Source organism: Hyla sarda, chromosome 3 (genome assembly GCF_029499605.1).
Source record: "Hyla sarda isolate aHylSar1 chromosome 3, aHylSar1.hap1, whole genome shotgun sequence".
NCBI classification, from domain to species: Eukaryota; Metazoa; Chordata; class Amphibia; order Anura; family Hylidae; genus Hyla; species Hyla sarda.
Window position 1 is genome coordinate 151,817,338 of NC_079191.1, and position 16,223 is coordinate 151,833,560.

The window sequence follows — 16,223 nt, forward strand, 5'->3', positions numbered from 1 at the left end:
ATAAGTCCGCTGGTTCAAAACTATCCCAGCGAGCTCCATTTAAGGCATAGGAAAGGTCTCATGCTAGATAAGGATCCTGGTTTATACCATATATAGCAAACTCTTAGCCGGTCACATGATTTCTATACTATGGTCTTATCACTAGTTTATGCTTCCTGAGGTAAATACTACCCCTGGTTTATACCATATATAGCAAACTCTTAGCCGGTCACATGATTTCTATACTATGGTCTTATCACTAGTTTATGCTTCCTGAGGTAAATACTACCCCTGGTTTATACCATATATAGCAAACTCTTAGCCGGTCACATGATTTCTATACTATGGTCTTATCACTAGTTTATGCTTCCTGAGGTAAATACTACTCCTGGTTTATACCATATATAGCAAACTCTTAGCCGGTCACATGATTTCTATACTATGGTCTTATCACTAGTTTATGCTTCATGTGGTAAATACTACCCCTGGTCTATACCATATATAGCAAACTCTTAGCCGGTCACATGGTTTCTATACTATGGTCTTATCACTAGTTTATGCTTCCTGAGGTAAATACTACCCCTGGTTTATACCATATATAGCAAACTCTTAGCCGGTCACATGATTTCTATACTAAGGTCTTATCACTAGTTTATGCTTCCTGAGGTAAATACTACCCCTGGTCTATACCATATATAGCAAACTCTTAGCCGGTCACATGGTTTCTATACTATGGTCTTATCACTAGTTTATGCTTCCTGAGGTAAATACTACCCCTGGTTTATACCATATATAGCAAACTCTTAGCCGGTCACATGATTTCTATACTAAGGTCTTATCACTAGTTTATGCTTCCTGAGGTAAATACTACCTTTGCTCTCCTTATCCACCCAACAACAGATAACTATGTACACAACCTAGTGTTAATTGTTTTATGACGTCCTGCATCATATAGACTGTAGGCAGAATATATAACAACCTAGGCGATTTAATGTTTTTTTTTAGTATATCCTAACATTTGACCTGCAATTGTTTCTGTTTTCCTTAGTTGATGACTGGGAGAGTTTCCAGGCTATTTTAGATCATACATATAAAAGGCTTACAGAGTTTAAAACTAGATTACATCCGGTATTGATGTCTGAACCTGCGGTAAGTAACTTCTTCTTAAAGGGGTAACTCACTGGCCAGCGTTCGAAAGTAAATGTTCCAAACGCTGTTTTCGCGCTGCGGGGGTCAGCCACTCTCCTCTTGATATCACGGCCATGCCCCCTCAATGCAAGTCTATGGGAGGGGGCGTGACGGGCGTAACACCCCCTCTCATAGACTTGCATTGAGGGGGCATGGTTGTGATATCACAAGGGGAGTACCTGACCCCCGCAGTGCGAAAACAATGCTCGGAACATTTACTTCCGAACACTGGCAAGTGAGGTACCCCTTTAATCACATAAGTAACAATGCTAAATACTTAAATCAAATAATAAATAAGTTCACAGTGTCCCTCTCATCTTTTGTAATACATAAGGCATTTATAGGTTTAAATTCAAGTTGTTGTTTTTTTTTATACTATAGGTAGTTGGAAAGATAGGGATAAGATATTGATAAAGTGCATTTCAGCCTAAATAAGAGGATCATGTACTGCCATCTTCTGAGGGCACAGAAGACACATTAATACAACCCCCAAAAGGAAAGAGGCCCCCCACCCCCAACAAGCCCACCCATTCTATCGGGACCAGAAGGCACCTGCAAGGGTCCTGGTTCAATGTCCTTTTTCGCCAAAGCCTCTAAGGGACTCACCTAGGTGTCAGCCTAAGGAGCCTTATACTGATGACATCTCTGAGGCAGAGACACCTGGGGTTGCAGGTGTGGAACCAAAAGGCCACACACACTTCCCCTAGATCTCCAGGAGGGACACCCAAAAGGGCTATTGCCCTTACAAATTCAAGTGAACACAAAGGAAACAAGTGTGCCACAGGGGAAAAAGACAGACAAAATAAATAAGTATATATTGCAGTGATTTATTGCCCAGGCATCCTGTTGGATCTATAAAAATGTCCCTGATCCTAGCAAGAATCTAGCCAGAATCTAATGGTGAAGAGTATGGTGCAGTGCGGCCACTCAGTGGAGTCCACCCCTAGTAGGTTTTGGCAATTCAGAGTCACCACTCCCGAGGCACAAAAGTACCTTAGCTCTACACCCCCCTGGTCCAATAACCAGACCTGGAGGGCACAAGTCTTATCAGGGCAGCTGTCGAGCTGATTCTTCAGAACCATACCCAGAATTCCCTGGAACACCTGCCCTTTCCATGCAGCCTCCATCCTCATCAGTGTTTCCCACTTACTGATAAGAACAGATACTACACTTGATCTTAGCCAAAAGGCCAAGAAATGATACACACAATAGCTGTTGTTCACAGATCAACCTCCCTCTCCCCATAAAATGACCTTTGTAACATCACCGAGAACACCCACAGCCCCGACACCTTTTCCATTCATATCAACGAGACAGCTTGTCTATTGTTGCCTATGCCCATGGGTCCTGCTGTAAAGCATCTATCTAAATGCAGTAAAAAAAACAGCTAAGGCAATATGGTAGCCCCATTAATGCACAGAAAATGAAAAAAAATATATTTTTTAAATAGAAACAGATTATTAAAAATATATCTATATCTATTTCCATTTAAAGGGGTATTCCATCTTGTAAAACATTTAAAAAAAAAAAATTATCTTCTATCCCCCTTTCTCCGCAATCATCAGAATGGTGCCGGACTCTCCTTGCGGAGTGCTGAGACAAACTGGTCCTGACAGTGATGGGCCGCTCAGTCAATCACTGGGTGCAACAGTGTCCTGCCCCAGCTGGTGATTGGCTGAAAGGGCCAGCACTGTCTAGTGCTCAGAAAGTGGAGGCAGGAACGTTCAGTGTGGAGAGTCGGGCCCCATTCTAAAGATCGCAGGGGGGTTCCAACTACAGGACACCCCACACACACAAAAATACCTCAAAAACTGTAAAACCCATAATACATTTCCCCCTGTCGCCATTAAGTCTGGGAATATCAGAATATTAAAATCTGGAACCCCACAGAATTAGCAGACCATATGAAGTATCAAACAGCATCAGTACAATTACCTCATCTGTAGTAACATAGTCCATCAAGTTCAACCTAAAACTCTACTGTGTTGATCCAGAGGAAGGCAAAAACCGTGAGGCTGATGCCAATTGCTCTATTACAGAGGTAAAATTCCTTCCTGGCCCCAATATAGCGATCAGAATAAATCCTTGGATCAACATTTTATCCCCATAAATGTAGTATCCATGACCTGTAATGTTATTACTCTCCAGAAAAACATCCAGGCCCCCCTTGAACTTGGTTATTGAGTCAGGTTCTGCAAAGTTATCATTCCAAATCTGTAATACACTGTTCCATAAAGCTGTAGGATCATGTCATGTTTACATCTGTGGTGCCAGGGCAATGGTTATATGTAATGTTCCATAAAGCTGTAGGATCATGTCATGTTTACATCTGTGGTGCCAGGGCAATGGTTATATGTAATGTTCCATAAAGCTGTAGGATCATGTCATGTTTACATCTGTGGTGCCAGGGCAATGGTTATATCTAATGTTCCATAAAGCTGTAGGATCATGTCATGTTTACATCTGTGGTGCCAGGGCAATGGTTATATCTAATGTTCCATAAAGCTGTAGGATCATGTCATGTTTACATCTGTGGTGCCAGGGCAATGGTTATATGTAATGTTCCATAAAGCTGTAGGATCATGTCATGTTTACATCTGTGGTGCCAGGGCAATGGTTATATCTAATGTTCCATAAAGCTGTAGGATCATGTCATGTTTACATATGTGGTGCCAGGGCAATGGTTATATCTAATGTTCCATAAAGTTGTAGGATCATGTCATGTTTACATCTGTGGTGCCAGGGCAATGGTTATATCTAATGTTCCATAAAGCTGTAGGATCATGTCATGTTTACATATGTGGTGCCAGGGCAATGGTTATATGTAATGTTCCATAAAGCTGTAGGATCATGTCATGTTTACATCTGTGGTGCCAGGGCAATGGTTATATCTAATGTTCCATAAAGCTGTAGGATCATGTCATGTTTACATCTGTGGTGCCAGGGCAATGGTTATATGTAATGTTCCATAAAGCTGTAGGATCATGTCATGTTTACATCTGTGGTGCCAGGGCAATGGTTATATCTAATGTTCCATAAAGCTGTAGGATCATGTCATGTTTACATCTGTGGTGCCAGGGCAATGGTTATATGTAATGTTCCATAAAGCTGTAGGATCATGTCATGTTTACATATGTGGTGCCAGGGCAATGGTTATATGTAATGTTCCATAAAGCTGTAGGATCATGTCATGTTTACATCTGTGGTGCCAGGGCAATGGTTATATGTAATGTTCCATAAAGCTGTAGGATCATGTCATGTTTACATCTGTGGTGCCAGGGCAATGGTTATATCTAATGTTCTGCCTGCATTTATGGTACTTTCTGTCATATATTTAATTTTTTATTGTGTCTTACTAGTGGAATACAAGAGAGAAAAGAGAGAGACTGACAGAACTGATGTTCGAGCACTACAATATTCCATCATTCTACCTCTGCAAATCTGCAGTTCTTAGGGCGTATCCTTGTTAAGTACTTCATCTTGAATAATTTATATATCCTCCACTATTAACATGTGCAGAATGTTTACTAATGAACTATGATTACAAAATCATGCAGTTTTTATTTTATTTTATTTTTCTTGATTACTTCCTGGAATAAAACAGAGACTTTGTTTACTTGGGTTTTCCCCTCTAGTTAACCTCTTAATGACCAACACAAATATCCAACATTAGTGGGTGCTAATTTATGCATAATAATCTTGTTGGAACTGCCCGCCCAGTGTACCCAATGACTTCAAAAAGTGTTGTCTCTGCTGCCCTTTCACTTATAATAAAGTCTAAAAATCGATGACCAGTGGTGCCTGGGAGCACAGGAACTTATTTCAGTCTACCTACAAGACAATGGCGGGAGAATTGCTGCCATATGTAGAATGGTTCCCATTGCAACTGGAGGGATCTGAATTAAATCATGTCCTTCCAGTTTAATTCCTTTGCCATGGTCAAATGTGGCATCTACAATATTTGACAGAATGAGGCGGCTCCCTCTGTCTGGCCATTGGTTACCTAACAAAGGCCCCAAGGTCTACTGTCAATATCTGCCTCTTACGTCCTGGCCGGCAGTAATGTGTTGAAATGCTGAATATTCCAAAACATTATACAAGCAACATAAGGATTGTTGCTTCAAGTTACCTATCAGAAATGAAAGGGGTTCTCCGATGCTTTAGACATCTTATCCCCTATCCAAAGGATAGGGGATAAGATGCCTGATCACAGGAGTCCCGCCGCTGGGGACCCCCAGGATCTTGCACGCGGCACCCCGTTTGTAATCAGTCCCCGGAGCGTGTTCGCTCTGGGTCTGATTAACGACGACCACAGGGCCGACAGCATGTGACGTCATGCCTCCGCCCCTGTGTGACGTCACGCTCCGCCCCTCAATGCAAGCCTACGGGAGGGGGCGTGACAGCTATCATGCCCCCTCCTGTAGGCTTGCATTGAGAGGCGGAGCGTGATGTCACACGGGGGCGGAGGCGTGATGTCACACGCCGCCGGCCCTGTGGTCGTTGGTAATCAGACTCGGAGTGAACACGCTCTGGGGACTGATTACAAACGGGGTGCCGCGTGCAAGATCCCGGGGGTCCCCAGCTGCGGGACTCCCGCGATCAGGCATCTTATCCCCTATCCTTTGGATAGGGGATAAGATGTCTAAAGCACCGGAGAACCCCTTTAAATTATGTTTAACAAAAGTTTCACAAAAAAGAACAATTATTATATCCAATTTCTTTAAAAAAAAATTAAAAAAAACTTTATTTCTTTAAAAATGGTTCAATTTAAAGTAATAAAAAATATACATATTTAGCACTGCCGTAGTCATAACAACACTTAGTGCATTGCTCTAAAATATAGAGTGGCAGTGCCCATGTCCAACCATGCTTTATCCAGACAGGGCCTTCACCGAGAACACTAAGAGCTGAGACATCTTTCCCATTCATATCAATTGAGCAGCTTGTCTATTATATTCTCTCAGTAAAATGACTCCTTGACTGCTACAATTAGATTTGCTAATGGCCGACTCACTGCTCTGGTATTGGATAGTGGTGCCACACATACTACTGCCACTCCAGTACTTGATGGACGTGTACTTACTCAAGGTAAAACAATTCTGGTACTTATATTGTAATTTTTAAAGGGGTACTCCGCTAGAAAAACATTTTTTTTAACCAATTGATGCCAGAAAGGTAAATAGATTTGTAAATTACTTATATTTAAAAATCTTAATCCTTCCAGCACTTATCAGTTGCTGTATGCTCCACAGGAAGTTCTTTTCTTTTTAAATTTATTTTGTCTGACCACAGTGTTCTCTGCTGACACCTCTGTCCATGTCCAGAAGAACTGTCCAGAGCAGGAGAGGTTTGCTATGGGGATTTGCGCCTACTCTGGACCGTTCCTAAAATGGACAGAGGTGTCAGCAGAGAGCACTGTGGTCAGACAGAAAGGAAATTCAAAAAGAAAAGAACTTTCTTTGTAGTATACAGCAGCTGATAAGTATTTGAAGGATTGAGATTTAAAAATAGAAGTAATTTACAAATCTGTGTAACTTTCTGTCACCAGTTTTTTGTTTTTATTTAATTAAAATCTTTTATTACACAACGTATGCAATTACATATTACAGACATATTATACTATAATTTTATAACAACTTTGTTTACAACCCCTGCCCACCCACTCTCCCAGGTCAGGGTCAGAAATCTACAACAAAAAAAAGGAACCTAGCTAAGATTTTCATTGTAATTCTTCTTCTTTCCACATTGTCCACAACCTTGTTATTTGTGCCACCCTCTTATTATGCGTATTAAATAAAATTTCATAGCTCTTTATCTTAGTTACCAATTGCACCCATTCCTCTATCCTCAGTATTTTTTCTAGCCACCATACTCTCAATATAAGGAGTTTTGCGCAAAAGAGTAACTTCAGCAGTAGAATATTATTTAGAGTATTTTCCACCACCTCTCCCAATATAGCATGATGAAAATTAATACCATATTCAAATAATCAATTATCTTCTTCCAATATAAGACGATTAGAGGGCAGTCCCAAATAATATGATAAATATCTGCGTCAGAACTCTGGCATCTAGGGCATAGTACTTGCTCACCAATACCAAATTTGTTAATTAGTTTTGGAGTTAAATAAAGCTTAAACAGAATCTTCCATTCTATATGAGTATGTTTACACTACGGATTTGTAGCTGAATCTTCGCTCGCGGAATTCAGCGAGCGAAGATTCAGCCTGGCAGCCAGTAGCGGTGGTAGGATGGCATGACACTGTGCTGTCACCATTGATGGCTATGAGGTGCTCGTGGACTTCCGCGCAAAGAATGAAAATGTACTTTCTGAAATTCTGCAGTGTGAATGGGTCTCGCGGAAGACCCATTCACACAGATGCTAACGTTCACTGTGCGGAATTCTGCTCACGGAATTCCGCATTTAAGTTAACAAGCCGTCCGTACATGCGGCTACATCGCTCTGCTGTCGGCTCCTGTATACACTGTCCTAATTCATAATCCCTGCCACCAATCAGAGCTCCTGTGTTCCGCCGGCGGGGATTATGAATTATGACAGTGTATATAGAAGCCGGCGGGCAGCGCGATGTAGCCGCATCTACCGTCGGCTTGTTAACTTAAATGTGGATCGCAGCATATTATTCCCTGGAGACCCGCCGATCCGCATTTATTAACTATAGAAACCGGCGGTACATGCGTCTACATCGTGCTGCCGCCAGCTTCTATATACACTGTCATAATTCATAATCCCAGCCGCCAGAACACAGGAGCTCTGATTGGTGAATAGCTATTGACCAATCAGGTCTCCCGGCGGCGTGGATTATGAATTATGACATGTATACAGGAGCCGGCGGCAGCACGATGTAGCCGCATGTACCACCGGCTTGTTAACTTAAATGCGGATCGCAGTGGGTCTCTGCAGAAGGACCCGGTGCGATCTGCACCTCAGCCCCTGGACTACAACTCCCATCATGGGCAGAGTCTGTCCATGATGGGAGTAGTAGCCCTATAAAGTCCCGCAATCGGGGGATGTACAAGTGCCATCCCTCAGCAGCGCTGCGGTACTACAACTACTCCCATCATGGTACAGACTCTGTCCCATGATAGGAGAAGTAATCCAAGGGCAGAGGAGCAGATCGCAGCAGATCATTCTCCGGAGATCTGCTGCGATCCACATTTATTAACTATACAAGCCGGCGGCACATGCGGCTACACTGCGCTGCCCGCCGGCTCCTATATACAGTTCTTATAATTCATAATCCCCACCGGGAGACAGGAGCTCTGATTGGTTAATAGCTATTCACCAATCAGAGCTCCCGTCTCCCGGAGACGAGGATTATGAATTATGACAGTGTATACAGGAGCCGGCGGCAGAGCATGTGCCGCCGACTTTTACAGTTAATAAATACGGATTACAGCGGTTCTCTGGATAATGACCCGGTGCGATCTGCCCCTTGACTACAACTCCCATCATGGGCAGAGTCTGTCCATGATGGGAGTAGCAGTTCTTACTGTCCCAAAATAGACACTTTTGTACGTGTCCTCCGAGGTGGTGTATATTTGCGCAAGAAAAGTACTTTTGCGCATTTTTTTTTGCATAAAAAAATGCAGTTAATAAATTTGATTCTACAGTAGAAAGTGCTCTATGGTAAACTTAACCGTAGACATGGCTATATAAATCAGATATTACGCAAAAGAAATGTGCAAAAAATCTCTATATACACTGATAAATTCCCCTCAGGGTCTCTACACTTCACCCTTTTACTCACCCCCCCCCCAGTCACCCCGCAAACATAAGAAGGAAAATATTTAAATAGACATTCAACAAATATATCAATAGTAGGGAGCTTAATTGCCCTTTGTCTCCAGCCAATCAGCAACGAACTGCGGGTCCGGTAAGAACAGTTCGGTATCATTATACCTAATTCTAAGCCTTGCTGTGAATAACAGTGAAATGCCTATGTTTGCCGCATGCAATCTTCTCTTAACTTCCCCAAAGGACGCACGCTTTAACTGCATCTCCCTGGTGAAGTCAGGGAAGAATGCAATTTTAGAGCCATTAAATTGTAAATCTGAAATTTTTCTTGCTTCCCTCAAAATTGCATCCCGGTCCCCATAAAGTAAAATTTTCACCAATAGCGTCCTTGGGGGAGCTTCTGGTAGTGGGGTTCTACTTGGAACTCTGAGTCCTTTCAATGGCAAAACATGTTTGATCATTTTAAATGCTTAAAAATGTCGATGAGCCACGAGGAACATAACTGTACAATATTGTTTCCCTCAGAGCCGAAGCCCCACAATTCTGATATTTGACTGCCGAGATCTGTCCTCAAAGTCAGTCAGTTTACTTCTAAGCAAATTGTAATCCTTTTTCAATTGAGCGATCTCCATGTTATGAGTTTTTACATCCGATCTGATCTCAGGGAGTTCCTTTTTTATAACGAATATTCTCTCCCGTATTTTGTTTAAATCGTATTTTGTCAGGGAGATATCAGTCGATAAACTTCCAACATTACTCGCTAGCTCCTTCAAACCTGCATTACACTGTTTGATCTCCACCAAGATGTTGTCCAGGAGCTGTGAGTCTTGCTCCACCTCTCCTCCAACTACTCCTTCCTCATGCTGAAGGACCTCGAATCTTGAGCCAGAATGAGTTGTGGAGGGTGAACCAGCCTTACGATCTTTAGCTCTATTTGTCTGTGCCATTGGGGAATGAAGAAACTTTTCTATACGCCATGTTGCCAATTTATCTTTGTTAGGGGAGACCCCTGACTTTCTTGGTTTGGGACCCATTCATATGAGATGTTAAACAATTTAATGCCTCACTGCAATCTCACTGCACAGCCTTATTATACATATTTCTTATATGACCAGTCCAGGAAGAGTCTGAGGGCAACAATTGTAGGCAGTGACCAGCACCCCTACTTACCACTAAAACGGGGAAAATATAAATCATATCAGCATAAACCTTTCATCTCGGGCAGCAATTGCTTTTAATAATCATATATAGCATACCCTCTGCAAAGTGTCCCACAAAATATATCTAGGAGAAAAATGACTTTCCTCCCACAAACAACCTGCGTGCAGGAGAGAGGAGCAGTGAGACACTAAAAGGCAGCCGCTCCCAGACAAATCCAATTAGATAGTATATAGTTGGACTTAATATAGGTGGCCGTTCCCCATATGTGTCTCTGTAAGGTGGACTAGCTGGGTCAGAGCGATGGAAAAAGAAATCCCTTGCTTCCACAGCATAGTTCACAGTATCTTACGATTGTTTAGTGCAGCTTCTGAGGCAGCAGCGGTTCCTATTCCTGCGGGGTGTACAGCGCCCGACAAGGTGACTCCCAGCGGTGAGGAGACCATAGAGGCCAATCCTCCTGCACCTCACGTGACCCAGCGGCACCGGTCTCGCACATCGCAGGACCTCTCTCCCAGGCAGCCATACCTCTGATCCATCGAGCCAAGTCAGAGTCCTCTGCATATAACTTATCGGTGAGTCGGCATCTCAGGTGGCTAGGAGGCCGTGGTCAGTTCATCAGGCAGTACGCTCCAGGTCCAGAACACATAAGCTCCGGCAGCACACCACGGCTTCTCTCCACAGCAGGGTAGCATGACGTGGGAGGGGAGGCAGGACCAGAGACACAGCACCTACGTCATGCTGTCAAGGCATTCCTGGCACATGTGGCGGCAACAGTTGATTAAAAAAAAAAAATGTTTTCCAGCAGAGTACCCCTTTAAGACATAACTGGTGGTATTATCTTATCCTACTTGTATTGGCAAGTGCACAGCCCTTACCAATAGAATATTCATTAGAACTGGTTTGTCATAGAAGAAATTATCCTGCGTATGACCGCCTATTCAAAATAAGGATGGTCTTAGATCATTTTTCCAAAAAACTTTCGGATGCCTACATCCCCCAAAAGGATGTCTCTATTGATAAGTCCCTTATCAGTTTCAAAGGGAGACTCATCTTCCGTCAACATGTTCCCACTAGGAGAGCAAGGTATGGTGTAAAATTATACAAACCTCAGTGTGTACTCAGGGTACACTTACAGGCTTAAAGTATATAAAGGAAAGGATTTCCGAATTGGACGTCCAGAATTCATCCTCATCCTGGGAGTTAGCAGCAAAATTGTGTGGGAAGTGATGTACCCACTGCTGGATCAAGGTTACTACCTCTATGTTGATAATTTTTTTACCCACACCCCTCCTCTCTCCGCCAAATCCAGTGCAGCTTGTGGCACTGTGCGGAAGTGGTACTGTGCCTTCTACTGACATATGCCGTCTAAACACCAATCCCTAGGGGTGAGAGATGGGCCCTAATTAATGAAAGCCTGTCGTTTTTCACATATAAGGACAAAAGGGAGGACCTTAGGCTGACCATAATTCACAGTAATGGCAGAACCCCTGTTTCTGTGTGAGGTACCACGACAACGGTCCTCAAGCTTGATTGTATTGTGGACTACAATCGGTATATGGGAGGAGTTGATCTCTTGGATCAAGTTGTCAAACCATATGGCCCCATGTGCAAAACCATGGCATGGTACAGAAAGATGGCAGTATACATGGTCCAGACAGCAATATACAACACTTTTGTACTATTCCAAAGCACAGGCAACACAGGCAAAATCGTTATGTTTCAGGAGGTAGTTATCAAGGTCCTGATCTTTGGTGACCAGAAAGAGGTAGGCCCAAGTACCTCTGAAACTGGAGGTGCTTGGATCGTCACGGCACAACTTGTTAAGTTCTTTTATGGGTATAGCTCCCAAAATGGTGTCACGTGTGTGTGTGTGTGGTTGGTGGGGGGTGGTGGGGGGGGGGTTGCTGGGCGGATCTCTTCTGACACCATGACTTCCATTCCAGCCAAATTCTTTCTACAAAAGCCAAATGGCACGTCTTCCCTTCTGAGCTTTGCCATGTGTCCGCACAGCACTTTACGTCCACATATGTGGTATTTCCATACATAGAAGAGAAGCAATGGGGCTACAAACTTTGTGTGCCTCTTCCCCTTCTACCCCTTGTGAAAATGGGGCTATAACAAGTCAGTGTAAAAAATTTAATATTTTTATTTTCACAGTCCACTGTTCCAAAAATCTGTGGGATCTAAATGCTCACTGCACCCCTTGTTACATTCTTTGAGGGGTGTAGTATCCAAAATGTGGTCACTTTTTGGGGATTTCTTATGTTTTAGCACCCCAAAGCCTCTGAAAACATGAAATGGTACTAAATCAAAAGGAGGCCTCAAAATCCACTAGGTGCTCCTGCATGTCTGAGGTTGACTATGATTGACTCCCACTATGAAGCAGATCAGCTACAATGCTATATAGGAGCTGTTCCCATATAGCATTGTGGCCTACATCTTAGTGGGAATAGGTGTCTAACCTGCCCTTGTACCAGTAAAAGTGGCCTCTTTTCTGTGATTTTTTTAAAAATGATTTTTGTCCCACTTTTCAGTGATTTTTAAACTTTTAAGCCCCCTTATTTCTTCAAATAAAGTAAAACATGTCTTCAAATAAAGTAAGTAAAAACATGTCTAATTTATGATGCCAACATAAAGTAGACCTATTGTATATGTAAATTAGTATGTAATTTATTTGGAATGATAATTTTCCTTACAAGCAGAGAATTCAAAATGTAAAAAAATGTAAGTTTTTCATGAAATTTTAGAGTTTTTTTTGCAAAAAATGTTGCAAATATCGACAAAAATAAATCACTATCATAAAGTAGAATGTCACGAAAAAGTAGTCTCAGAGTTATTAATGCATAAAGTGACACAAGTCAAATATTTTTAATTTGGCTGCGTACTTAAAGGTTTACGCCAGAGGAAAACTATTTAAAGCAACTGGTGCCAGAAAGTTAAACAGATTTGTAAATTACTTCTATTAAAAAATCTTTATCCTTTCAGTACTTATTAGCTGCTGTATGCTGGCACCAGTTGATTTAAAAATAATTTTTTCCACCGGAGTACCCCTTTAAAGAGGTACTCCGGGAACTAAGCTAATAGCCCATCCTTTCCCTCTTATTAACCTATTTAATTGTCTAAATATAATTCATTAGCTATATAGAGCAGCTTCCCCTCTTTAGTTGTTACTTACATGCATGAAGTGAGGGAATTACATCATCCAGCCGCCCACTCTGTCTCTGTTCAAATCCCTCTCTAGAAGCAGCCCCCACCCTCCTGAGAGACACAGACCATGTGGTTTCTGCCCTGTACTGATGAATCATGCTCTCTTTAGTGCTAAGATCTGGGAGGTGTGTGCAGCCTTAGTGAATCAGACATTGAACCTCTCTCTGTTGTTCAGAGCAGGAAGGTGGGGCTGCTCTCAGAGAGTGAGCTGGCTGGCTGAGCAGAACTGCAATGTCTGGGAGATGTAGGCAAGGGAAGAGAAGAATGGCAAAGAATATCAAGCAGACAGAGAAGACAACAGGGGCCACAGCCACAGGAGCCATGCGTATCAGGAAGGATGGCTTACAGGGAACATATCGAGTTAGTGTGGTGTGTTTGGAGCTTTTTACACACACACACACACGGATCAGGATTATGAAACGTAACATTTTTATTATACAAGTTGGAGGCAGATAACACTTCTGACATTTATTAATAGGTGGTGGTCACAACTCTCCTCCCCCTCTCTGCATACTGAACCCAGCAGCAGCTCATGCAAGATGGCTGCCTCTATCATGTACGGAAAATAGATAAATCTCCACACTGGTTGTTTTAAGGAAAAACAAACAAAAATATGTGATACATTCTCTTTAATTGTTCTCATGTGTTCAAATGTGTCTTTCAAGGACTAAGCACTAATATGAATGTCTGATGCTTGCAATTGACTTACAGTATACAGAGAAATTCTAACAATATATTTTTTTCTGTGGTATAAAGTGCAATAACCAATTTATATATTACCAAATGTCATATTAGTGTAATCCTAGAGAATTTAGCTGTTTATTATTTCCAGGCATTGTAAAGTCACCTCTGGCTGGAGACTTCATTACCCTTCAGTGTAGAAAGTTATTGCAAGAAATGAATGTGGACCTAATCCCTCCATATATGATAGCTTCTAAGGTAAGAACAAAATATTAGATATTAGAAGGTTTAACAATAGCCTGACAGTGATGAACATAGTATGTCCTCTCTTTGGGGCATTTCAGGAGGCAGTGCCAGAGGGAGAACCAGCTATCTGGAGGAGAAATGAAGAGCTGCCCAATGTCACTCAGTCCTGGCACGATCAGATGTGCAGTGTAAGTGCAGTGTTCATGAAGAAAACTGGAAAATCTGCGAAAAGAAATGAATAATTATAAATAATTTTTGGCTATTTTTTTGCAGTCTCTAATACATGACTTTAAGAAGTCTGTGCTACAAGTTTCAAGTACAGCTTATCATGAGAAGTAAGTCTGCCTCTGATCAGTCACTGAACATATACATTACATTATTCTTCATCCGTGTAAACTCTTTTGTTTCTCCAGTGTGGCAGCACATATGCCTACAGTCCACTATACATTTCCTAATGGTTACAATCGTAAATTTGGAGTTGAACGACTAAGAATTGTGGAAGGACTGTTTAATACTTCAAGTGTTAAGGTCAGTTTTAGTGCATTTTTGGTAATACCTGACAAAGTCATACTGTGAGCCTTTCTCTATCTTTCAGAGGATGCTCACTGTCCTAAATGGTAAATCAGGGTTTTCAGGGATTTTACCTCAGAAACAGCAATTTATTTCTGTAGGATTATTTTAGTGGCTAATAATGACCAGTTTAATCCCAACACTAGTCACAGCCATGTAGAGTGCCCTAACTTTCCCACTAGTCTTTGTCTCCGGTAGAGTTCATGGAATTGACTTATCTTGGAGGAACTTATTTGCACTTGCTTAGAAAATTAAGACCATATCATTGACAAGGATGTGAAGTCATGGTAATTTTATTGTATTACAGTGGCTGCAATCAGGTAGGTAACATTCTCCTGGCATTCACCAAACCCAGACTTGTACTTAAAGGGATACTGCAGCCAAAATTAACTTATCCCCTATCCACAGGGGATTAGTAGCTGATTGAGGGGGTCCAACTGCTGGGACCCCCCACGATTTCCTTAACAAGACCCCATCTTGCTCAGTGAGGAGCGTGTGTCATCTATAGACGGCACGCACTCCGTTCATTTTTATGGGAGCGCCGATGATGCCCGAGTGCTGGATTGGGTCTCTTCAGAGCTCCCATAGAAATCAATGAAGCACATGCCGTCTACCACATGTGCTTCTCACTCAGAGCCAGGTCCTGTTCTGGAGATTGAGAGGGAAGGGGGGTCCCAGCAGTCGGACCCCCCACGATCAGCTACTGCCAAATAAACATGTATCACTCTATAGGAGATGTTCCTACTGATCCAGTGGCAGTGTTTTACACCACTCTATCCAACACTTGGCATTATGCTTGGTGCTGTAAAGCTTGCAAGCAGGTGTCCACAATGAAAACCATTTAAAGGGGTACTCTTCCCCTAGACATATTATCCCCTAACCAAAGGATAGGGAATAAGATGTCTGATCATGGGGGTCCCGCAGCTGGGACCCCCGCAATTTCTGTGCAGCACCCAGGGTTGGTTTAGAACGCTGAGTGGCGGGGGTCATGATGTAATGGCCATGCCCCTTGTGATGTCACACCAGGGCCGCAACGCCCCCACCTATAGACTTGCATTGAGGGGGCGTGGTGTGATGTCACAAGAGGCGTGGTCATTACATCATGACCCCCCCCCCCCACCGCCCGCTCCACGCGTTTGGAACAAAATGTTCCGAATGATGGGGCAGCGGAGTACCCCTTTAAGCTCTGGGCACACAGTCTGTTTTGTGCTGGATGTCATGCCAGATGAGATTTGGTCTCGGCATGTGACAGCTGCGCTCTGTAGCTTTATGTGGTCTACACTTTGTGGCTGAGATGCTGTGGTTCCTAAACATTTCCACTTTTCAATATTACAACTCCCAGTTGATCATGGACGTTCTAGGAGGGAAGAAATGTCTTACTTATTGCAGTGGTAGTATCCTAGTACGCCGACATTCATTGAGCTCTTTAGAACAAG

At 42.6% G+C, this 16,223-nt stretch overlaps 1 protein-coding gene and 1 pseudogene across 2 annotated transcripts in view; one reads left to right on the top strand and one right to left on the bottom strand.

The window, feature by feature from the left end:
* LOC130360653 (actin-like protein 6A) overlaps window positions 1–16,223 on the top strand; it is a 43,284-nt gene that overhangs the window by 12,260 nt on the left and 14,801 nt on the right. For both annotated transcript variants that reach the window (XM_056563203.1, XM_056563204.1), the window contains 7 exons: window positions 1,028–1,128; window positions 4,527–4,624; window positions 6,161–6,255; window positions 14,123–14,229; window positions 14,316–14,405; window positions 14,491–14,552; window positions 14,631–14,745. In XM_056563203.1, coding sequence (XP_056419178.1) covers window positions 1,028–1,128; window positions 4,527–4,624; window positions 6,161–6,255; window positions 14,123–14,229; window positions 14,316–14,405; window positions 14,491–14,552; window positions 14,631–14,745 — 668 coding nt within the window. The remainder of the gene's footprint in view (window positions 1–1,027; window positions 1,129–4,526; window positions 4,625–6,160; window positions 6,256–14,122; window positions 14,230–14,315; window positions 14,406–14,490; window positions 14,553–14,630; window positions 14,746–16,223) is intronic.
* Window positions 2,163–2,368, bottom strand: LOC130363218 (U2 spliceosomal RNA; annotated as a pseudogene).